The following is a 26688-nucleotide window of genomic DNA, read 5'->3' as shown; positions in this document are numbered from 1 at the left end:
CTTCACCACAAACCGAACCAAAATCTCTCTCCATTTCCCTAGATTTCCAATCCATGGCACCTAAGAAAGCTAGGCGAACGGGTGGGAGGCGTCCTAGGGTAGCGAACGACGACGAGGAACGGAGGGAAGAGCCCTCCGCGCCGTCTCCTCCGGTTGCTCCGCCAACCGTGACCCTCTCTTGTGCAAATCGCACAGTAACCACAGGTAGATATATTGATTTTCAGTTTCTAGCTAGTGAGGGGTTCTCTATTGAAAGAGACTCCGTGCCCAAGGTTGGGAACACCTATGTTCCCTAAATATGTCAACCTATCCCGGCCTAGTGAGAGAAATGTTTAGCAATATGGCCTTAGGGGACTCGGGGTACACCGGATATGTCCGAGGCACATTGATAGAAATCAATGAGGACATCCTATCTAGCTTGTTACAAATCCCCAAATACGGTGAGGCTCCGACCTCACATCCCCAAAGGGAGATTGCCCTAAACCTAATTTTAGGAAGAGAGGACTGCGGCCCTCTTGACATAGTTAAGTCCCAAGACCTCAATGCCGAAATGAGATTGCTTTTGAGCATAGTTAACCGGGTCTTGTTTCCAAAAACCGGTCGCTTCGATTTCGTTTCAGAGCGAGACTTAGCCATCATGCACCACATCTTGCTAGGGATTCCCCTAAACCTCCCTAGGCTCATGTTGAACTACATCTCCATATGTCATAGGTATTCCAGATTTAGCATACCATATGGGATGGTCTTCACCCTACTGTTCAAACATTTTAAGGTTCCAATTCCTGAAAATGAGCCAGAAAAACCTTTGAGAAACACTGACTACTACAATGAGAGCACATTACATAGGATGGAGTTTCACATGAAAGACGGGTCTTGGGTTAAGGTCTCTAAAAGAAAATCTCAAACCATAGAGCCTGAGATCCAACATCAGGAGCCTGACCACCTCTCTCCTCCACATAGTCCTATGGCCTTTCCTGATGTACCTTCCAGCTCGGCTGGACCATCCACCTCAGTGCCTCCTCCTCCAGTCAGTGGATCATTGTTCTTATCAGATGAGCAGATGCACACCCTAGCATCTATGATGTGCCAGCAGATGAGGGAAGAGATGAGATCTATAATCTCTGCTGAGTTAGCTCCCATCCGTACCTCACATGAAGCACTCCTAGAAGAATTGAAGAAAATCAAAGTTCAGATAGAAACTACAGCGTCAGAATTGGTTCGTGTGGCAACAAACAAAACTCTAAGATCAATTGAGATAAAGGCTGAATTGAAGACCATATCGGATGGTCTTCAAGAGTTGACGAGCCCTGGAGGCAATGTGGGCAGTGTGGCTGCCCAACTTAGAGGAAGGATTGACAGGGCAACTCATGAGTTTGAAGCACTAGTGACAGCCTTCAATCAATCTCAGGGAGATCACTTTAGAACCCTAATGGATTCAATAAATGGATTTATAGAGGCTGCTGCTAGGGCTATTGAGCGTGGTCGCCGGTGAGGGACATTTTGTGGACATCTAGGGTTCATCTTTTTGTAAAACCCTAGACTTATTTGAAACTTCTTCTTTTGTATTAGCAATCAATACTTGTAATGGCCTTTTATACCTGTAATGGTTTTCTTTTTATCCTTGTAATGACTTCAAATGATTGCAATGATATATGAATGTCATACACTTCTTTTTGAATCTTGGTGTATGTTTTTAATTTTGTGATGTGCCATGAGAATGTTCAAATTTGACAATGTGCAACCACTTTACTATTTTGCCAACTTGTCAATGCATGTGAAACAGGGGGAGCACAACTTGTATTCACTGCATTCAAAAGGTCTGAAATGAATTCCAAACTAAAGGGGGAGTAAAATGAATGCTGAATCCATGGATGGCAATAACTTGGAAATCATTGATTGTTTCATTATAATATGAATGCTGAATTCTAATAGGCATCGCATTTTTAGGTACCTAAGGAAAATTTGTCCCCTTCATTGTTGATGACAAAAAGGGGGAGTAGAACCAATATATGGAATAGAACCAATATATGGAATGCAAAATACAAAATTTACACTCATACTTAAAAGTTGAATTAGAAAAGATAAAATTGAAGAATATTGGCTTTAAGACAATTGCCCTTCTGGAAAAGAAAGGGGGAGTCAAAAAGTATTTAGCTTTCAATTGTCTTTAGCATCAATATTTCATTAATTTACATTTTAACTTGATTCAAATCCAGTTGATATGCCAAAATTGCTCAAGAGCTACTAAGATCAATACTTATGCATAAGGATAGAACTGAAAGTTGACTATATTGAATTATGCACACTGTATCTAGCTCTAACCAAAACATAATACTTGTACATCTGAACAAATACTGTGTATATGTTTAAATTTTAAATTTTGTATATACTCAGTGTTTTGTCATCATCAAAAAGGGGGAGATTGTTGACCCCCTAATAGATTTTGATGAATACAAAACACTAGAGTATAATTCCCTTTATATTAACAATTTATTTGAGGATTTCAGGTGTTTAACTAAGAATATTGTTAAGAATTGTCAAGGCATGTTCCCATATTTTTCAAGGATTTATTGAAGATTTTTTGAGATAAAGAAAACAGATCAGGGACAGCCGAGACATCTCCGGTTTGTCCCAGAGACGTCTCTGGCACGAAGAGGAAGAATTGGCACGTCTGGAGACGTCCCCGGCACCTGGCGAGGCGTCTCGCAGGGTCGGAGTCGACTCCCGACTCTGCGGAGTCGACTCTCTCAGAGACGGCAGAAAGGCCGATTTCAAAGGATGCGCGCGAGTCGTCTCCGAAGGACGCGGAGTCGTCCCCACGCATAAAAGACAAACATCCCGAGACGTCCCCAGAAAGCGCGGAGTCGACTCTCTCAGGGATTCCAGAGGACTTGTTTTTCGTTGATAAAACTACGGAGTCGTCCCCGACGTCGCGGAGTCGTCCCCATGCAAAAAGCGCAAACATCTCGAGACGTCCCCGTAAAGTGCCGAGCCGACTCTCTCAGAAAAACAGAAAAACAAGCATTCAAGCTGTTCTTCTTCAGAGACGTCCCCGTAAAGCGCCGAGTCGACTCCAAACATCGTCAAAAAAATTTTTATACAGCCGAGACGTCTCGCGTTCAAGCGGAGACGTCTCCGGAGCGCCTGGGACGCGACTGACACACTTTTGCAGGTTTGTTTGAATTTCAAACGGTAATATCTTTGTGTCTAACGGATCTATTGCTTGTAGGGCTATAAAAGGGAGCTTTTAAGTGCCTTTAAATAACAACTCACCAACAAAACACAAGATCATTCAAGAGAGAAGAAAGAGAAAGAGGTTCAAGGGAGTTAGAGCTTTCAAGAGGAGAAATCAAGTGCATTCAAGTTTTCCCATCTGATTTCGTGCTCAACTACTCACTCCCACTCGGCATTCAAAGCTCGCATTCAAGCAAACGTGATCCACATCGGAAGAACCACTATCACCCACGCTTCCAACGGCAAAAAGGGTTCTTCCGGTTTTGTTGTTTTTCATTGATATATTTGCTTTCATAAGAGCTTTCAAATCTTTGTAAAACATTTGATTATTGTGCTTGTTCCAGTCAAGGGACTTGGAACAAGAGATAGGCGTCCCAAGCCTAGGTTAAATTGGGGGATTGTAGGGTTCGTTGTTAGCCCGGGGTAAAACAACGAGTTGGGTAGTGCACTCGGAAAACTACCGGACTGTAATCGCTGATTATAGTGGAAATTCCCAAAGGTGTTTGGGGAGTGGATGTAGGAGCAGTGGAAGCTCCGAACCACTATAAATCCTTGTGTTTGCGATTGACTGTGCTTATAACTCTATCTTTACTTTAGCACATACACTTGTGTGTCTTGTTTTAATTAGACAAAAAGTTTTAAAACACCCAATTCACCCCCCTCTTGGGTGACCATCTCTGGGCAACACATATGGAGTCGGATCCATTGATGTATCAAGTTTCAAGTCGTCCTATTATCCGCGGCCTCAGCCAACCTGTGGATATGGTGCATCGGAGTCATCTTCCGGTGGCTACTACCCTGCGCAGCCCAGAGGGTCTTACGGGTCGGATTTTGGTGTCGGCATATTCGAATGGACCCCTTATCAAGACACCTCTCAGAGCCAGAGCTTCAGCGAGAGATCCGAGAGTTCTTATGACCCGACGCGCATTCCTCGAGGATTGAGCATACAAGACTACAATGCCGCTTGGTTAGAGGGATGGATTGATCTGCCTCCATATTATGCTGATGATCCAGATATTGACGAGAAGCATCGCCACTCGACCCGATTTTAGAAATCCGAGAGTGCTTTAAATGTATGTAATTGATTGTATCTTAATTTAAAAATATTTTATGTTCTTCATCTCATTATTTGAATTATTTGGAAGTAATAAGTTGCATCATCTAGTTTTAACCTTAAACCTAAACATAAAAACATCAAAAAAAATATCCAAAAGTGAAAGAACTCCAAAAAAAAAAAAGACGATGGGGTCGAAACCAGGCCGAATGTGCCCTATCGGTACGGTATCGATTCGGCTCAGTTCGGCTCGGTTCGGCACCGGTACCGTACCGTTACCGGAGCCGACCGGTACGTCGGTACCAGGTACCGCGAACCTTGCCCCTAAAGCTTCAGGTTGATGCAAATTGGGCGCTAGCCCTTGGGATTCTTGCAAAATCATTTTAAATGGAAAACTTTATTGCAGAACAAGCACACAGATATAGACACCATAGAAAAAGCTTAAAAAATGCTCTTTCACCGCATTTCATATAGCAATCAAAAATAACATTAGGGTGAAATCAATTGATCTAAACTGCCCACAATTTAGAGTGAGCAAATCTTATGAAAATAGCAGGAATCAAAAGACACATCAGAAGTAAATAAAGTCCAAATTCAAGAGCATGAGTAGAATTTTTTGTGAGAATGACCACATTCCCTGATAAAACCAAAAAAGCTATATCATTTATGCAAGAATCAGGCTGGAATGAATATGTTATTCTGTAAAGTTTTAGACGTATGGCACAAAAACTTTAATCCACATAAAATTCACAAAAGTTTTATCCAAGAACACCTTGACTACCCAAGATATCAGATGTCCAAACACCAAGCGAAGAATAGTTACAGAAAACAGAAGCCATTATAAGTAGTTTACAATGCTTCAATAAATTTATTGCCTGGTGCAGCTAATTTCATAAATGAATGTTACCTTCAGGTTGCTCAACATTTTCACAGTTGCTGGGTTAAAGTATAACTGCATGAAAGCCAGAACCAACAATTAGATAAGGTTTTCAGCATAGTTATATAGGTTAAATTAGGTAAATCATCAAAGTCATCACATGAGATCGGCAACACCATCACATGATAATATCAACAGCTTCACCTTTCTTATACTTCAGTGATAGAAACAAACAAGAAAATGTATGTCATAATGCCTGAGCCATGAAAAAGGCTCAATACCTGCATTATAAATTTCAGGTAGTTGTTGATGGCATAAAGAAGAGCAGGAACAGCAAGAAGAACATTATTACGAGCTGCCTGCAAGCAGAATAATACAATTTGACAATCAGATGCTATCGCTTTTTGCACCATATGATGGCCAGATATGTGAAATTCATTTCAAGAGTTTAAGCAGAATGTGTGCATCTCATAAAGACAAAAAAAATGAAAATAAATGCATACTAACAAAATAAATTTGGAAAGACATGTAGGCATAGCACATGCATAGTTTAAATTAGTTAGAATTCAGATTTAAATCTAAAAATTTCATTAGTATTTTACAGTGATGTAGCTAACACTTCACCATGTTGATCCAATAAAATATTAATTAAATTCACCTGTTCATATTGGTACTCATTCAGATCTAGTAACCAATGAAATCCAATTAGTGTTTCAATCAAGTTATCCAAGCATAATGTTAGCAACGAATGACATTTTGAAAAAGAAAAGTTAACAGTAACTTATCTTTTACACTCCAATCATGTCAAAGAAATACAATAACAATATACAAAATAGGAAAACAAAAAGGGAATCCAGTTTTCTCCATGATAATAGAATGGCATTTTGAATTCCAGCAAGTCCGCTCAGAAAATTGTGAAAGTGGTTCAAATCCAAATGCCTATTTCACATCAAAAATCTAGAATCATTAATGGAAAGATCAATCTTCCATCCTTTTCCTCACATCTAATTTTGTTCTTGATATGTATTGCACCACGTCTCCAGGAAAAAGTTGTTCATACCAGTTTTTCATGCTTCACAGAAGGTACAAAGGGCTATCATTCAAAAGTTATATGCTGAGTAAGTAAATGTTCTAAAGAAATTTAGATAATCGATGCAGCTACATAAATAGGAAGACTACAAGAACAAAAGTAAGAAACCAACTTTGTATAAGATAGGCTGCCGATAGAATTACACAAATTTAAGTTTATAACCATGGATTTGATTTCGATTTCAATAGAATTGTTCAGAACGATAAAAAAAGGTAAGTTAGCAAGTCCAACCTGATTGCAGATACAAGTAGGGGAGCAAACAGGATGGTTCCAACTTAACCAAGACTTAGCCAAGACTAACGAAACAAAGATGATGTAAAAATTGTTTCACCATAAATATTTCTGTACAAGAAAAACTACCTGAACAAATGTTGAAATTGAAAGAAGAGGCTTTTCTCCCACTTTTTGTTGCCTAGCCTGTTGAACAGAAAATAAGCAATATTAGAAAAATTCTTACATATTTGAAATTTCAAAAGAAAACAGAAAAAAAAAAAAAGAAAGGCTCATTTTCAATCCCACTGATGTAAGTCTTCTGAACCGTTGTAACAAAAGAATGAATACTAGCTACTGATAAAAACTACCCACATGTGCCCTAATTAGAACATTTCATGAACAACCAGGCTTTGGGTAGCCCAAAATAGATATGCCAATGCTTAAAAATCATTGAGTTATGGAAGTTATACAATTCAAATGAAACCTAGAATTAATACAAATCACATGAAATGCGAGATCAGCTAAACATGTAAAGCAGATAAAGTGCATACAAATTAACAACATAAGAATTTTAAATTGATCAAAGGAGATACTAGTCAGCAGGAAAAAATGAAACTCGCAAAATTTTAATGTTGATAAACAAAGTTTTCCATGGAGAACGGTAAAAAAAATAATGCAGTATGGGTTCCTTCTACAGTTCTCAAATCAACTTAATTCCACATCGAGTTAACATACAGAAAAATGATAGCTTTATTGCCGTAATTTCAGCTGAAAGTACATCGAGCTACATGATATTTATTCCTTCTCTTTCTTTGTTTTCTTTATGGTGCAGATGCTATCAGGAATAAAATTTTTTAATGTATTTATGTTCGTGATAATTAAAATATTTAAAAGAGCATATCTTCTGCCCCTCAGCCGAGAATAGGTCACCATAATGCAAATTCAGTCTTCAAGAAAATGCTTCTACACTGGAGTTGAGTTGCATTTTTTTCCTTAAACATTATCTCATGTTATCCTTGAATTGATTGAAGAACATATTCCTATCTGTTATTGCAAAAATCTCTCTTAAATTATTTGACAGAGACAAACAGACACAACACACACACACACACACACACAAACACACACAGAGAGAGAGAGAGAGAGAGAATAACTGATAGCAGAAATTCAGAAACTAATAGAGCATGAAACTGCTCTTATCCCATGCACGGTGCATGGCAATAGTCCAAATAACAAGAAGCATGGAGAACTGAAAAAGTCACCGGCGGAAAATACAAAGAAAGTGAAGCAAAAAAGAACAAAAAAAGATGAACAGAACAAACACCATATAAGATGTGTTGTGGATTTTATGTACTGGATCAGAAATTAACCATGTCGCAATTGTACTTTAAAACTTAGATGAGCTAGAAGCAAGGAATGTGGAACCGTCTGGAACCGGACGGTTCTGCCCGTTCCGAGCCGTACTGGTGGCTTACCGGTATGGTTCCGGCTCTGAAACTGGTTCGCTGCTGGAGCCGGAGAAGAAAAAGAAAAAGAGAGAGCGAGCGGGGGAGGGAGGGAGGGAGGAGCGGCCGCGGACACCTGCGGAGGGCCACGAGGGGGGCAGCGGAGGCCACAGGAGCGCGGCGGAGGCCGAGGCGTGGCCGCGTCCCCTATTTTGGTGGCTGCGGAAAAAAATTAAAAATTTTAAGTGAAGTCGGCATTGAAATAGGAGACGCAGCCGCGGAAAAATATTTGAAAATTTTTAAGTGAAGACAGCAAATCACTTGCCGACTCATTTAAAAATTCCTAAATTTTTTAATTTCGGGATTTTTAAGTGAAGTCGGCAAGCGATTTGCCGACTTCACTTAAAAATTCTCAATTTTTTTTTTTGTGGCTGCGGCCTCCGCCACCCCCCCTCCCTCCGCAAGCATCCTCGTCCGCTCCTTCTCCCTCCCTCCCCTGCTCGCTCTCTCTTTCTCTTCTCCTTCTCTGGCTCTGGCTGGTTTTCTCTCTCGGTACAGCCCCAGTACTGAATCGGATTGGGCGCCGACTGGTATGGCACCCGGTACCAGTTCGGCAATCCTTGGCTGGAAGTATATTTTTACGAAAAATAGCTATATTCAAGTCTGGAATAAAACCAAAGGCCTAGTTGTTTGTTGTCCTAGTAGTTTAATACCTAACTTGAGAAGCAACCTCAAATTATACTGCACATATGCTATTACTCTGGAGAACATGTACCTAACTTATAATTTGACAACTCTTTATTCATATTAGAAATTATCAAAACCTACGCCAAAACTGTTAGAAGCATATACATTTCAGCAAGAAGAATCCAGTCAGCAGATTAAGTTGATTCCACAAGCACAACATTCAACTACTGTGTAGCACTGATAAAAAGAGCACAGGAAAGTCTGCCAAGCATGCAAACCCACAGCTCAAAAGGATTATCCATATGGACAAAGAGCTGATCTAGCCCAAAGGCCGTAATAAGAAAATATGGTTAAAACAGAACATAAAAAGCAAGGAGCAGTCTATTCTGGGGGAGAACAATTTAAGTTACGGGAAATTGAAGGCTAGCTTGACTATTTTATTCATGTTGTATGGATGGTTTAGGTAATTTAAATGTCCTTGCACATCCCCCATACTTATAAAAGAATCTGTAACAGTCTAAAAAAATATTTTCCTGATGGGCATCTTAAGTGCAACATTGTTTGGTTATGTCTTCTAATGTGTGTATGAGCATGCAAGCATTTGGTCTACTGCGTTGTGCAAAGCTCCATTTAGACTTCTAGATATGAAATGATATGCAAATCTGAACCTTGCAGCTGATGACACAATTAATCCTTAGAAAGGTTCTCACAGAGCTGCTTGAAGACACAGAATGCAACAACCATGGTACAGCCAACTAGGCAGAGAAGATGTCTAGTACATGAACCTCATAGAGGAATTCAAAACAGCAGGTGAACCAAAAGAGGCAAACATTGCATATTAGTATTTTAAGGAAACAGAGCATAAAAAACAAAATGTTTAGTGTATTTAAACATAGATAACATATCTAAGTACCAAGATCTCAAAATCAAGGATTACAAAGCAATTGTGAACTATCAAGATTTTGAATTTAACAGACACCTAGCATCTAGACATAAGTTCAAGTATGGATATACAGCATGCAGCCAAAGCTAAAACAGAGACCAAATCAAATTATTTTTTCATTAAATATTCGCATGCTACACACTACCTTCAATTTAGTTAATACTCCAATATGTATTAATTTGTATATCAAAATGTGGTGCAGATATCCAAAGGTTAGCTGATGGAATGTTACAATATAAGAGATCAAGAAACAAATACAACTACAAAAATTGAAGCACAAGCATATATAAACAAACCTGGAATAAAAGCATGACGATGGCAAAGAAAACCTTTGCAACCTCAGTTAGAAAGTTAACACTGACAGGACTAAACTTAAAGCTCCCATCCACTTTGGACATGTAAACTAAAATAGGCTGCAATAAAACAGAAAAGCACATCAAACACTGTCAAGTTGCAGGTACACTATTTTTTTAACAAAATATTGTCCTTTGCTTGGGAAAGATCCATGTTTTAAAAAGTGCTGAATGTTTTTTTTAAAAGCATAAACAGACCTAGCACAGAAAGTAACAGTCAAATGAGAATAAGATACACAGACCTAGTTATAAATCAGCCTTTGAGCATTCTGTATCAAAAAGTATTTTTTTTAAAAAAAAGGCTACCAATAATTATAGAAGATAAATTAATAAAAATTAATATAAGCATCCAACACCATTGAAGTGGAGGATCTGAAATGTTTGTTACTTTATAACTGATAATGCATAACCCTTCCAAAAGGTCATTTTGCATATTTTCAAATTGGCATGTGGCCACTTCTCTCATGAACCAGGATAGCTCATCCCAATTATGCAAAAGCCCCATCGGACGTCACCAATCTAGGGAGCATTTTCAGAACATTGTCTTGATTATCTTTCGCACATTAAAGAAAAATCAATGATAAATAATTGAGCATATGCATCATCATCATTATCCAGAACTTTTATAATCGAATATAGAGCATTGCTCCATGTTATAAAGGCTCTATGGAAGAATCTAGGCGTAATTCATATGCTGTGGAACAATCTGTGTCTAGATCTTGTAAGGAGACATCTATAGAAGATAAGAAGACAGAGCAAGAAAGGGAGAGAAATAGAGAGAAAGATAAAGAGAGCAAAGACTGAGAATACAGGCTTTGATCTACAGGGTTGGGGTTTACGAATGAAGTTTCGTAAGGACAAAATTAATATCTGATCATATCTGCACAAGTCTGCATTGAAAATAAACCGTAAGCGGACTTTAAGAAGCATAGAAGGTAAGGAGAATAAGGGACATTATAATGGAGAGACAAATGGAGGAGCCAATTAAAGGGGAAAATCAAAATCAGCAGATAAAGGTTTTGAGGGAAAACTTTACTTAAAAGATGATTAAAATGCTAGGAGAATTGTTCATTTATGGCATTGCAAGGTTTGATCCTAGATTGTCTCAAAATTTATAAGGTCAGTCTACCAGTTTAGGGTTCTAAATGATCTAGGCTTGATAGATCGACTGATAGTCCTTTGTGACTGGATCTTTTAGGAGACAGGGATTGTTCATGATCATATTTGTTCTAACAAGAATTAAGAAAGTCATAAAGAGAGAAAATGCAGCAGGGTTAACAAGAACCTGTCTCACTACAGGCATGTACCCTGCCATCCTCACCGTACCATACCGAATCGGTAACATACTGATACCGTTTCAGGTACCAGTTGGTCAAGTTTTGGCATTGCAACTCCCTGATTGAGTTCTCAATTTAAAGCACATCTTCTTGTTGTCAAACATGTCATTCACTGCCACAACTCAACTGCTTGATGATTGCAAATGATCAAGATTATGAGCACAATGGTGATGATATATGGGGATGTTCGTACCTAATTTTGAGCTCAAACAACTCTTTGTTGACAAAATAAGTTGACTGCAAGAGAGGTGCTACGTCTTAGGTTATCATTATCACTACAAACACCCAAGACATCTGCCTACCCATGTTGGCCAAAAGCTCCCTTGTTAAATAGTTGGTTTGAAGTCCCACTAACAAAGAAGGAGGGTAGTTTAATTGTCATTAGACCATACAAAAGTCAGACCCCCCAACAAGTTCACACAAGCAAAACATCAAAAGAAACCTTACCTGAATATGTCAAATCCTGATGAAACCATGTGTAAGAGTTAGCTTTGGCGTTCTAGTTCATGTGCACATACCTCACTCGAGCCCACAAGTGTCAAGCAAACATGAAGTCATATGCACATGATAAAGGGTGCCTTGCTGCCAACTCGGAGGAGAGCACTATCCACATATCATCATGAGTGGTGAAGCCCTAAGCTGACATCAATCAACATGACCAGATCAAAATCAATTCATGTTCAACTCGACAGAACCAACTTCCAAACCAGACCTAGATGAAACTCATGCCAACCCATGGCATGCAACATGCCGCACTATATTCCACATAATACCATGTTGTATTCCTAATGTGAGATAAGATCAACTAAGTGTTAAAGTAGCTGTATATTATCGTGCATCTTGAAAGGGCAACTTCAAAACAAGGTTCACCATACTGGTGCATATCGCCCCAGACTGGATGTATTGTACCATAGCTAATACTCAGTACGGGAGACATACTAAGAGTCGGTATGCCAAACTGATCCTTGTATCGGGCATACTGACGTTGTACCAACATAATAACATTATGGGTTCCAATATTGAGATTGTAAATTTTGCTTCATAATGTGTTTAGTGCAAATTGAGTCAGCATTATGCCTTTTCACCCTTTGGCTTAGGATGCAAAGAAAGCAAATGCAAATCATATAAATGCATATTCATAGTCATGTTTGTTTAGTTTGCAAATTTGAAGATGGACATCATTCAAATCTTGAAATTAATACCAAGTAAGGCTGATTAAAAATATATAAATGCAAACTAAAAGGGAAAAATAACTATATCCGCTGTAACCAGATACCAAGTCCGATCAATTATGAGCAATAATCATATTCAATGTTGATAAATATGGATTATCAAGATGTTTTGTACATATGTTGCTCAAGGTGCCTGGTGTACCTTTCTTGTAGGCTTATGCCAACTTGTAACAAACAAGTCCATTTGTTTAGAAAAATAATGACTAGCTTATCAATATGTACTCCAATGAAGGTTATAGCTTGATGTAGTTATGTTTATCATATGTACATATGGATGTCTGCACTCATATCAGAAACCTAAAAGCGCACACATTTTTCTGCTTCAATCTGCATGAGATGAAATTATGTGTATTATGTCTATAAATAGATGTCATATACATAGCCAAGATCTTGAAACATTACACATATCAATATCCAAGCAAGTTTAAAAGTCTAAACTCAAAACCATTTTTTTTTGTTTTTATTTATACATTTTTCTGCTCAAATCTGCATGAGATGAACTTATGTGTATTATGTCTATAAATAGATGCCATATACATATCCAAGATCTTGAAACATTACACATATCAAGATCCAAGCAAGGTTAAAAGTCAAAACTCAAAACCACATTTTTTTTTATTTTATATGCAGATTTAAAGGGAACATCAGATTTATCCTGGAGCACATAGCTAAAACTAACACGAGTACCAACTCCAATTGGATATATCCAAATTTTTACACAACTCTACAATTCTCCCATGATGAGAGCACGGTGCTGGAATAACTTAAGATGTCTTAGCAGGTTATCATGTAAGGGGTCAATTTTAGAACTCATGGACTTGCATTGGCATCTTTGGCTCTTCATTAACAAGTTTGATTCACTTTTGAAAAATCTACGCATATACTATAAAATTTTAAGACATTATGTGAAACATCAAGAGATAATATTTAGATCTAACACATTAATACAAATTACCTGGAAGCCGACCAAGATGCAATCGCCAACAACGAGAAGAACATTGAGAGCATGATATTTTGATGATATCTCGCTCCTATGTGTAACATACGCCCTTGACACTGTTTTGCTTGTTGGGGATACCAATTTGGAATGACAGACACTGCATTCTATCATCCCGTTCTATGGCAGTTCAAACCAGATTCCTTTGTTAAGTTTGTCAGACGTAACTACAATAGTAAAATGTTGACAATTTGAAGCTTCAGTGATAAAAGAACTAATTAGAATTACCAAATGGAAAGAACATTTAAGATCATCGACATCACCCAAGCCTTTTCCCATCAACTATGGGGTTGTATTTAAAGCACTACACTAGGTCGAAAATCCCCTAATGAAGAACTAGAAAAAATTATGACCAATATCGACCCAATAGAATGTGGTGAGAAATTCTTAGTGAAAACAAATATAGAGAGAAGGGCTTGCCATAAAACCTTAGTGCCAGTTGGCAGGTAGACTCTTCTGTCTTATTAGTTGCAATATAAGCTTATGCATCACATGCAAAAGTCTAGAACTCCCTTAGGCTTGGAAAGAGTCCAGACACAGGAAAGAAAAGAAAACTTTTGACGCAAGTTTTGCTCTTCTCTAGCAAGGGACAAAACAAACCGAAGAGCCAGATTGAACCGATTCCCACAAATTATATATACATATACATACATACGTATATATATAAGTGGATTAAAAGTGGAAACCAACGAGCAAAACCAATAATTCAAATCGCTTTCAAAGATCAACCAGGCAGCAAATATCAGATGACATGCCAAATAACACAACCAGCAATCTGAGAAAAACTAGAATTCTTTTTCTTTGTACTCAAAATAAGTTAATTAATATTCTGATTAAATTTTTCTTAACCTATTCAAAGAAATAAGATTATAAAATATAAGGAAAACAAAAGGTAAATAAATAAACAAGCAAAAGCCGAAAATTTTCAAGCAAGTAACAGACCACAGCCCGAAATAATCTAAGTAAAAGAAATTAAATGCCAGATCTAGATCAAAGACCACCTACGCAACGGGATCCAAGCACGCCTGAAAAGAAAGGAGATCCAGTTCAACCGGAATTCCAAAACCCACCTCGATCCTCCGCTAGGATTCAATCCCAGATCGCCGGAACCGGAATACTGCGGCCCGGAGAGGGGCCGGCTCGCAGCGCCGCCCCGCCGCCGTCTCGGATCTGGCCGGAGATCTCCGCCGCCGGCGGGGAGGTTCTTGGAGAGGAAATGAGACCGACGAAGTGGGGGGAGAGAGAGAGAGAGAGAGACAGGAAGGAGATCTGGTAGGGAATATCCCAAGCTATGAGAAGCGGAGCAGAGAGATATGAGGGGGATTATTTATAGCTGGGATTTGCCGCTGTCTCTATATTGCTTGAAATTTACACAACGGGCTTCGCATGCGCCTCTTCCCCTTTGGTGCGGACGATGAGAACAGTGAAATACCGATACTGCCCCTGACTTCTTGTTTGTCCCATCCAAGCAATTGAGGATACATATGTTATTTTATGATAACTTGGGGGCGATTATGGCATTTGCGGATGCGGGTGTTGTTTAGAATTAGCCGGGTAGCCGAGTAACGGGCGGGAAGAACGGGCGGACTGCGGGGGTGAGTGATAGATGCTGGATAACCTGTTGTCCGCTCGGCTGTTTCCTGAATTGGGACGTGCAGGAACTTTGCTAACATGTGGAGGATACAAGTAGTTAGAACATCACTGAAATTTGTACGTTGTTTCGTTGGTGGGAGGAAAAGGATCCCGCGAATGTACTTTGGTTTTTGAATCCAGTTGGCATTGAGAGAAAATAAAATGATACGCTGAATTTAGAATTTAGTGGGAGCTACAAGAAATGGTCTTATCAAGGGTGGTATGTAGGGGTAGGAGATTGATTTGACCTCGTATTTTCAAACAAGCTTCGAAGATTTTTTTATTAATTATTTGTATCTTAAGTTTCTTAACAATTGTATCCAGCACAAATTTAAAGCATTCTAATTTTTTTTATTTATCTGCAAAGATCTCGGAATGATTGATGTCACAAAAAAAAAAAAAATATTCCTTCGTGCGAAACATACAACCCGAACTTGGTGTGATAGTGTTTGCTGGAGAGAAAAAAAATAATATGTATTTCTAGAGAAAGGATAGACGAGATAAAGAGACACCGGTCTCTCATGGATTATACATGGTGATTTGTATCTTGATTTAGCCCTAAATTGGAATTTATTGGGAGGCTTGATGCTTATGGATCCTGCTTGCAGGTCTGGCTTGTTGATCCAAAGTTGCATAACATCATGTTCTGACTAAATGACCTAATAACTAATTTGGTAATATGCGTATATTCGCATTGTATAAGAAAATGGTTTTGGATGCTTGGGTCTATCATTTTTGCTCTGGTAGGACATTGATAATTTTGCATGTTAAAATTTCTATAAAGAAGAGGCGCCAAGTCCAACTGTCTTACTTGGGGAAGATATTGGATGTTAAATACCAAATATCAAAAAAAGAAAAACTTTATAGAAAATATCAGCATGGACATGATCCGCTGCTGGCCACCTTCTATAGTTCTGTAAAGTGGGTATGTGGTACATATTTATGATATCTTTAATATAACTTCCAACCAACATTCAACATGTAGGAATTGTAGTTTTAGATTAAAAGGGATAGAAGTAAATCACTCCCAGGCCGTTGCAATTATCTCCCGTGTAAGCTACAATTTCTCTTCTACGGAGGCAGAAGGGAGGGGGAGAAAGAGAGAGAGAAAGAGAGGGAGGAATTAAAGAGGATATTATTGGCATGGCAACAATTAGCTTGATAAACATAATTAACTGGAAAGCAATGAAGTTAGCTTATACTTGATTGACCTTTTAAAGCTTCCTCCTTCATTTAATTTCTAACTTCTATGCACTCAATGAAAATTAAATTTTTTATTGAGTTGTAGCACAATATTTGGTGAGATGGTAGATGTTTCTACAAGCTAAGTGGTTAATTTTTATTAACCAACCAATTGATCCCAAAAGTTCAAATTGATAGCAAAAAAAAGAGATCAATAATATATATCAATCTTAACATTTTCTCTCAAATAGCATGGTGAGACCTTCATCAAGCAACAATCACAATACGGTCAACAATGTATATCAGTCTTAAGCCCTCTTTGGGCAAGCTGTTAGCGGTAGAGCTTTTGAAAGTAGAGCTTTCTGAAGTAGAGCTTTTATAAAAAGTTGTTTGCTATTTGGTAACTACATTTCTAAAATGTTGTGGCACTTTAACATGTGTTTGGTAAACAAACTAAGAAAGTATTTTTGGTATAACAAAATAACTGTAAAGGATATTGCATAGTATTATACAACAAAATATAATAAAATATAATATGTATTAATATATAAATATATGATATAGTATAATATTACTATAATGTAATATAATATTATTATAATATAGTAATATAATATTGTATACTATAGCATAATAATTTAATAAAATATTAAACTATTTAATATAACATATCAATATATTATGGTATAATGTAATATAATATTATATTTATAATATAATACAATAATAAAGTTATAAAATATTATAATTATTAGTGTAAATTAATTTTTCACCCTCCTGCAGATTTTTAAAATTATAAATAAATATTTTGTGTAATTGTTATATTTTATCACGGGTATTTTAATTATAAAAACAACTTTCTGGCGTGCCTAAAGGTGCTTTTCTGACGAGCTCCTAAATGGAGCTTCTCCCAAAAAGCTGTTTTTAGTTTTCTGAGAATGCTAAAACAGCTTTCCGAAATTTTTACCAAACATCCCCATTTCATCTAAAAATGCTTTTGGTGCTTTTTGGCTCTTCAAAAGCTCCCCCAGATGGGGCCTTAAAAGATACGAGGAATTGCATCCATGCCTCATACTTAGCGAGCTTTTGGATGCTGGAGGAGAACATGTTCACTAGGCTCAACCTCCTCCGAGCAGCAATCACAGTACGATGAGACCTAGATTCCTCCGGTGCAAGCTCTCAAAGTAATTATTGATAATCAAACCCAGCTGGACTAACTGAAGATCGATCAAAAAACGGTGCCCCATTGCACCTTTTTGCTCTTTTGAAGTCACATTGCCAGCATCACCTACTTCCCAGGGCTTGTATGAAACTCCCCAAATCACTTTTAGAAAACCACACACGAGAATGGATGCAGCATTGTAAATTAACTTGATGGGGACTTGCATTCTCCACAACATCCAACCTCACATATTAGGAACATGGCAAAACCTCGGAGCTGAAAAATTTGAAAATTTTCACATCCTTCTTTATAGTAAGCCTTGAAATTTGCCCCAAGGAAATAGCTAAAAGATAGAGTTCATTTTGTTTTTCAATGGGCTGATAATTTAATGCCCATGCCATAGGGATACATCCATCACTTGTGCTCTAAGTTTCTCCAGGGTAAAAGATTAAACTCCTCTTGGCATTCAATTCCAGCCTTCGGACATATATCTTCCTTCTATTCCCTGCAGATATTATCTCACCAAAATCTGCCAAATTTTTGATGTACAAAGCGCACGTAATAATATCTCGATGAATCTTTTGACCTAAAAAGCAGAATATGGTGGTAGAGAAGCTTTGCAGATGCCAAAGTTGGACCATTGCAGTCATGTCCAATTTTCTGCAACTTACAAGAAAGAAATCTTAGAAAAATCTATAGTTCCATTTTCTTCTGTTGCCTAAATGAAGAAACAAATGAGATAACGGTTATCTTGATAGAAAAAGGAAGTCCACTGGGGAGAAAAATAGAAGAAAAAAAAAATTGACAGCGCCGAGGGAGTCTTTTTTTTTTTTTTTTTGCTAAAACGCCAAAAGAGTCTTTAGGAGTACAAACTAATGAAACAATGTTACATGCTCATAAGTTCTTATAACTGAACTGCCAGAAATAAATCCAGGAATTTGGCATTTTAATTTTCCTCATAGCAGATATCCCTGTTATGAGAGTAGCAATTTGCAAGAATAGGGAAGCAGTATTGGAATAAGCGGCTAAAATAGAAACCAGAAGTAAAGTAGCACACTAATTGAATTATATCAAACCTGATAAGATATCTGGCAAATGGTGCTGAGAAAACTGCTAGAAGAAGATTTTATATATTTGTGATGGATTTCTATCAAATCAGTGCAAGATCCATACAAATGGTAAAGAATAGCAAACTCAGTTGAATTATATTAAAATCCTTTAGAATGTGATGTACAGTTACCTAGGTGTTGAGAAAACCATTTCACTTTTAGGCAATACTTCTAGACAATTTCTCCCATTAAACAGTTATTCACAAGAAGTTTTACAAGATACACTGCGATATGGATGTTACTCTTGGAACCAGAAAAGAATCGGATGGCTGAAAATATTTCATTCTTGAAACTTGTTTGAGACATTGAAACATCATACGAGGGTTACATATAGATGCTCAACATTTGGTATTCAAAAACCTCTAATTGATGTGCCAAGATGAGTTTAAACTAGTTATGGGCTGAAATATGTGTTTAGCAGAATGATTTTGTTTGGAATTATTATTGTTGTGGTTCGAATTTGGCTCGAGGGTGATCACACCGGAAGAGTCAGGGAGCTGCCGACTGGGACAGAGAAGAAGTACCACCTCCTGGGCTCTAGTGTACCTGCACAAAGTTTTGGTTGGAAATTCCGGCGAAGGTCCTCTGATATCTAAGTTAGCCGGGCCTTTTTTGTGGGGGGAGCTTTCTGAGTGCCTTCTTGGTCTCTTCTAGCTCTAGACCGCCTATAATGGCTTACTGAAAGCTGGTCAAGGCTTGTTGAAGAACATACCGTTTGGGTCTTCCCCTTCCTCTTTCTTATGGGGTCAGGGTGGCGGTTGTTACCTAGAGTCTCTGGCGGAGAAGTGACCAGCTGGCCAATAGTTGGAGGTGGCGTATGTCGACAAGTGCGGCGGAATATGACCTTTGACGGATACGGCAAGATATGACCCTTGATAAGTGCAGCAAGATATGGCCCTTCACATGTGCGGCAAGGTACGATCCTTGGTCGGCATGTCATGGCGGTGAGGTTGGTGCGGTGAGCGCGGAGGTCGGACTAGCCTCCTCAGTTTTGGGGTCTACAGGACGCCCCAAGCGTCATTGGAGGTACCTGAGGTCGCGCGAGCCGAGCCCACGGTCGACGCCGCAGAGCGCCTCGAGCCCAGCGTCATTATAGATACCTACAGTCGCGCGAGCCGAGCTTCTAGTCGACACAACGCGGGGCCCCTGAGCCCAACTCGAGGGGTGTCATTATAGATACTAGAAGAGGCTGCTGCTGGTCGTGTTAGCAAAGAAATCTGGCCGAGGTCGGCTCGTCCTTCGGTGAGGTCCAAGGTCAGACTAACTCCCAGTAGGACCGAGGTCTGGCCTGGTCAGTGCTGAGATCTGCTTGGCTGGGATGGAGTGGTCCCGCGCCGGAGTAGGACGATCCATTTTTCCCCCATCATTTGCCCCCGACTTTTGAGTTCGGGTTGTCTTTTAGCCCGGACGAAGGAAGTAGTTGAACCATCGTTCGTCCTGAATATTTTCCAGGTGTCCGTGAAGATATACACGCCGAGCAGGGCACACTTGCATACTGGGGCTGATGGCTTCAGGTCGGGCTTTTTCGAGCCGAGCTCCGAGGGTTTAAACTGCCACATCATTCCAAGTGGTGGCGGTTGCAGGAGCTCTTTAATGCATCACATGCGGGCTCCCTTTCGAGGCGTCGCCTGAAGGAATGCGAAAGGCCAATCGTTAATGCCTCGGCCTTTGAAGCGCATTGCTGGGTGGAATGCGAGGGGTCAATTGTTAATCCCTGTGCTCCGGGGCGTTCAATTGTAAATGCTCCATCCTTCGAGGCGGCTATCACGATTTCCCTAGCCTTTAATATCATGATCTGGGGAGATCTATTGGGGGAGCTTTTGAGTTTGCCATGCGGCGAGATCTGGCTATCCGACCGCCCAGGTTGGCCAGTCAGAGTTGTCGGAGTAGGCTATATATGACCTTCATTCGATTTTTCTTGCTCCCACCCTTCTTCTGATGACCCAAAGATTGATTTTGATGATTACAAAACCTTGAAGTATAAATACTAATGTTTGTGTTGCAAGAAGAAATATAATTTGTTTTGCAAGGAACATAGCAAGTTGGAAAAATACAAGAAGACCTCAAAAACTCTCAAGAAAAGTTGGAAGAAAGCTACACTTTATTGGCCCAAGTTTCAAGTTCAAAGGATTCAAGTTGGAGGAGCAAATTCAAAGAAAGATTCAAAAGAATAGTCCTCGAGTCGACTCCTGAAAGTTCAGAGTCGACTCTGGCACTCTGGAGTTTCAAGGAACAGTGCTCGAGTCGACTCCGTAACTTTACGAGTCGACTCCGACTGAGAACAGACAAAAAACAGAGAGTTGATTTTCAGTGCTACAGTGCTCGAGTCGACTCCGAGATCGACTCCGAGACTGCAGGTCGACTCCAGGACTGCAAACAGACAAAAAATAGAGAGTTGATTTTCAGTGCTACAGTGCTCGAGTCGACTCCGAGTTCGACTCCGAGACTGCAGGTCGACTCCAGGAATGCAAACAGACAAAAAATAGAGAGTTGATTTTCAGTGCTACAGTGCTCGAGTCGACTCCTACTTTAGCCGAGTCGACTCTAACACGCTGGGAGGCATAACGGCTAATTTTTTCTCAACTCCAACGGCTCTATTTTTGTCTCTAATGGCTAGATCTTTGTTCCCACACCATCCAAAGCTATAAAATCAAGGGGAGAGCTAGGGAAGAAGTTAAGGAAGTGGGAGAGAACACATAGGGAAGAGATTTCAAGAGAAACCTCCCAAAAGCACAAAAGGGCCATTCAAAGCAAAAGAGAGAGAAGAAGAGCATCCGAGTGAATTCCAAAGCTTCCTCTCCAACTGTGTGCTGCGTCAGTGATCCTCTACCTCGTGTGAAATCAGAAGAGGGTCAAGTAAAGAAGAAGCCGAGTTCCTTCATCTACAAAACTTGTTTGAGGGCTTCTTCTCTTTACTCTATTTGTTTATATTGTTATATCTGCTTGTTTAAGAAGCTTGTATTTGTTTTAAACTCTTGTTCTAATATCTTGTAACTTGATTCAATCAAGGAATTGAATCAAGGGGTTAAGGTTTGTTGGTGAGCCAAAGGAAAAACCAACGGTGTAAGGTTGTGGTTGGTGAACCGGAGAAAACCAACTGGGTTTGATTGTGAACCCGGAAAAACAATCGGTTGGTTCTAGTCGGTGAGCCTGTGAAAACCGATCGAGTTCGTTGTGATCTCGTGAAAACAACAAGTTAGGTTGTGAGCTTGTAAAACAACCGGCTGTAATCTGGAGGATTATAGTGAAATTCCCAAGAGATCTTGGAGAGTGGATGTAGGTGCTGGGGTGCACCGAACCACTATACATCTTTATGTTTGTGATGCCTTATCTCTTGTATTTCATGCCTTACATTCATACTTGATTGTGTAATATCTCTAGCTTTGTTTTTTATAGAGTTATAAGTGATTGTTTAGAATTTGCTTAGCTTCCATTCCATTCTTACCATACACAGATTAAAATTGATTATACAACTATAAGTTAATTTTAGATCAATTACACCCTAAAGCCATAGTATAATTGCTCTAGCTTAATTTTTTACTGCTTTACTTGTAATTGCCTAGAGCTTAAATAAATAACATCTTATCATTCCGCTGCATTCAATTCAAAGTAAAAATTAGGGAACATAATTTTTAGAAAATCCAATTCACCCCCCCTCTTGGGTTGTCACCTTGGGCAACAAGTGGTATCAGAGCAGGTGCTCTAAGATTAATTATTGATCTCACGATCAAGAGCCAAAGATCATGACAACTCAAATAGATAGTTTTCTAGGAGAAGGACAATTAATTGATACACCTCCACTATTTAATGGCATAAACTATACACATTGGAAAGCACGCATGCGCATTTTCATACAATCACTTGATTATAATTTATGGAGCATTATAGTCAATGGAACACACACAAACACTAATCATAATGAGAAAATGGCTCAACAAAATTTAAAAGCCATGAACCTATTATATTGTGCATTAGATAGGAATGAGTTTAATTGCATATCTTCTTGCATGACTGCTAAAGACATATGGAATATGCTTGAAGTCAAATATGAATGCACTAACAAATCTGAAACATCATGTGTAGAAGAAGAGCAATATCATATTGCAAATCCATGCTTCATGGCACATGAGGTACATGCTGAAACTGAAAGCAATTTTACATTTGATGAACTTCATGATGCCTTTTCTGATTTGTATTTAGAATATAAGAAACTTATTTGTAAGAACAAGAACTTGAAGAATGAAAATCAAATCCTAATAGATGAAAAACTGAAACTAACTAATAAAACTGAAATCTTAATTAAAGAAAATAAAAAACTAAATCAAAGAAATCAACTTCTCACTAAAAGCCATGATAAACTTAAGAAAAACAATGAATTACTTTCAGAAGATAACAGAAGATTAACTAAAGAAGTTAACAAATTAAAACCTGTTGTTGAAAGATTTACCTTCAGTTCTGAAAAATTGAACCTAATGATAAATAATCAAAGAGCTGAATTTGATAAAATTGGATTAGGATATGAACCTTGGTACATCCAAAAATCTTTCAATAATATGTTTGTTAAAACAGTTTCTAATTATTCTAAAACAGATTCTTATAATACTGATAAATAGGAACAAAAGCTAAGTAAAATCTCTTCTATTGTTTCTAAATCTATACATTACAAATTTGATGAACCTAAAAGGCAAAAACAGAAAACTGAAAGTTTATCTACTACTTATGTTAGATCTATGTTTGTTAAATTCAACAAGAGGATACAGAAATACATTCCTTGTAATCCTAAAATCTGCAAATTTATGGACAAAATAGCTATTAAGAAAATATGGGTTCCAAAAGGAACAATTATAGCTAACCTACAAGGATCCAAAAGAGCTTGGGTTCCTAAGTTGAAAACATGATTATTTTTCAGCAAGTATGTCTAGCTATCCAAGGTTCTAATGAAAGATGTTATCTGAACAATGGGTGCTCTAGACACGTGTTAAAGAATTGAATTTAAAATGTAATTAAGAAGAGTGATTAAAATGAAAGAAATAATGAAATAAGTAATTTTTGCATCCTCTCATATTGAAATTATTTTATTAGTTGATTAAAACATAACTTGCAAGTATTAATCATTTTTGTGATATAAGTGATATTTTTGGTATGAAAAAAAAATATATGTAAATCACTCCATCTTTCTATATTATGCTTTACTTATAGATGGATAATTTGGTAAATCAATTCTCCTAGAATAACTCTATGAATTTTCTATATGCATGATTGAGAGTTCTTATCAATGGTATTATCTTTTATTGATCTTAGGCATAAGAATGTGAACTTGGTATATTTTTAGATATATGCATTATGAATACCAAAATTAAAGAAGCTAGTTTTGGCATATAAAATCAACTCATACTAGTATGGACTTAATCTCAAAAGACCTTGTCATTGGTTTACTTAGATTAATTTATGCAAGGTCAAAGTTTTCTATGCATATCATCTAGGAAAACAAACTAGAATCATTTCTAAATCTGAAAACATTGTTTCCATCTCATAGTCCTTGAAAATTCTCCACAAGAACTTATTTGGATCTCTAGAATTGTGAACCTAGGAGATAAATTTCTTAATTTTGTAATTGTGGATAATTTCTCAAAGCTAACATTGGTTTTGTTCTTGGCACTTAAATTGAAATATTTTCTGCATTGGCACGAACTCACAAAAGGGTTCAAATGAAAAAGGTTTGCAAATTGTGAAAATAAAGAAGTATCATGGCACAGTTTTGAAAACCAATTTTTTGTTAAGTTTTGTACAGAAAATAATATTGAATACAATTGTTTCTACACCAAGAACACCATAAGTAAAATAGGGTTAATAGAATCTTTGAAGAAATGAAAAAGACAATATTGTATGATAGTCATTTGCTTAAATGATTTTTGTTAAAAGCTATCATCACCGCTTGTCATACATATAGTTTCTATTAGATCTATTTTTGATAAAAACTCCTTTTGATCTTCTGAAAAATAGAAAATGAACTATTGCATATCTTTCATATTTTTCAGTCGTACATATTATGCTTGATATATTCTTATGAAAATAATGCCAAATCTGATAAAGATACTTCTGTCTTTGGATATCATTCATCAAGCAATGCATATAGAATATTCAATGAAAAGATCCTAGTTGTAGAAATATCAATTTATTTTATTCTTTATGAGACTAATGATCTTTCATCAAGTCACTAATATCAGATTATATATGTATATGGTTAATCTCTTTGCTTACATATAACAATCTGAAACTAAAACACCTTAAGAAGAATGAACAAGATTATAATTGGTCAAGTTAAACTAAATCATTTTTGAAAGAGATAGAATTTAAAATCTTGCCAATAAAATCTAAAAATTTGTTAATAATTAGAACCAAATTGAGTTCTTCAGAAATGCACTTAATGAAGAAAAATTGGTGACTATTAAAAGATTCAATCAAGAAAAGATGAAATAGATCTTGATGAAATTCTTGCATGATTAAAAGTAAAGATCACCATTATCATTTGCTTGCTTTATGAGCTTTATATTCTATCAAATGAATGTGTAAAATGCACTCCTATGTGGTTATTTCATTAAAAAAGAGATCTATGTAAAATAACCATCTTATTTGAAAACACTCATTACAAATATGATAAAGCAATATGTGATTTGGAACAAGTACCAAAAGCATGATATAAAAGCTTGAGTAACTTTTTTGATAGAAAGTAATAGTGATAAATCTATGCATCAAAAAGAAGAATTTGTGATATCTTATTTGCTCAAAGTATACATTGATGACATCATTTTTGGTTCTACTAATGAAGTTTTATATGAAGATTTTACTAAGCTCATGCAAGGTGAGTTTGAAATATGTATGATGAATGAATTAACATTTTTCTCTCGAACTCCAAATTAAGACAAACAAAAAAGGGGATCTTCATTGACCAAAGTTAGTCCACAAGAAAACTCCTATAGAAGATTGGCATGAAGAAGGTATGTCTATGACTCCATCTTGTAAAATTTGAAAAGGATGAGCAAGGTAGATCTATTATTTTTAAAGCTGTATTGAAGCATGATAGAATAATTATTTTATCATACAGCTAGTAGATCAGATTATATGCTCATTATGTGCCCTTGTGCAAGACTTCAATCTAACTCTAATGAATTATATTTTATTGATAACAAATGAATCATAATATGAATTTTGATAGAAATAACTATTTAAGATAATTTGATTAAAACTTAGCTAGCATGTCTTATTGATAATTATCTTGAGCAAATGGAATCTAAGCTAAATTGATTATGAAAACAAGAAATTGTTTGACCTTGATGAATCTTTTTATTGCCTCACATGCTTGTCCTTGAACCATCTTGGTTAATGAAACTATCTCTTTAGTTCAAGTGACATGTGCTTGCTTATATTTAGGCAATTTCTTGAGTAAAGTGACTCAACATTCAATTATTGTCATATCTTATGTTGAGTCATCTAGTTAACAAATATATTGTATGAATATTTTGTATCTTGAAGAAACTAATAACTTTCCTTCAAGAAAGAAAAAGATTTTGTTAATAATGCACGATCCTTAAGCAAGAAAATGAGAGATTTTCAACTTGAAGGACACCTCCACATAAGATACAATAAACATTCACATGCAAACAAGAAAGGAAACTTTCTTCAGCCAAAAGTTTACACATAAGAAATCTAGTAGGTATTTGACTTGAAGAATGCAGAATGAATCGGTAGTTTTAGATACCTCTCTCATAAATTAGCTGAACAAAGTCAATAATTTAAATCTTATTATGGCATGATTATAGTCTTTAATTATTAATTTTTGATATCATGTCTATATATGTATTGAATGACTTATGCTTTTAGAAATTGTTTCATGTTGCCCAAACTAAAATATACCTTTGCCTATGTCATAATCATGAAATACACAAGTTTATGCTTAAAATTTTGATTTAAAATAACTTGTGAGAAGCTATGAATCCTTGAGCATAATGAAAATGTTGTTTGCTGATATACATCTATATGATACATAAGATTATTTCTTTATTCTGCTCTTTCATGTAAATTACTTGAGAATAACAAAAAGAGAGAGAGATAAAGAAAAGAAAATGAACATTATTCAAGAG

General features: G+C 37.1%; 1 protein-coding gene across 1 annotated transcript in view; it reads right to left on the bottom strand.

Moving 5' to 3' along the window:
* LOC103707783 (CMP-sialic acid transporter 5-like) overlaps positions 1 to 13585 on the bottom strand; it is a 36770-nt gene extending 23185 nt beyond the window's left edge. Inside the window, exons 1-5 of the mRNA XM_088706985.1 lie at positions 13421 to 13585; positions 9840 to 9956; positions 6616 to 6672; positions 5447 to 5524; positions 5185 to 5240 (exon numbers count right to left, since the gene is read on the bottom strand). Coding sequence (XP_088563111.1) covers positions 5185 to 5240; positions 5447 to 5524; positions 6616 to 6672; positions 9840 to 9956; positions 13421 to 13576 — 464 coding nt within the window. The 5' untranslated portion in view covers positions 13577 to 13585. The remainder of the gene's footprint in view (positions 1 to 5184; positions 5241 to 5446; positions 5525 to 6615; positions 6673 to 9839; positions 9957 to 13420) is intronic.
* Positions 13586 to 26688: the final 13103 nt, after the last annotated feature.

Source organism: Phoenix dactylifera, chromosome 11 (genome assembly GCF_051530095.1).
Source record: "Phoenix dactylifera cultivar Ajwa chromosome 11, Ajwa_hap1_PhDact_Kaust_v1.1, whole genome shotgun sequence".
In the NCBI taxonomy this organism is placed as follows: domain Eukaryota; kingdom Viridiplantae; phylum Streptophyta; class Magnoliopsida; order Arecales; family Arecaceae; genus Phoenix; species Phoenix dactylifera.
This window is presented reverse-complemented; position numbering and strand designations above follow the sequence as displayed.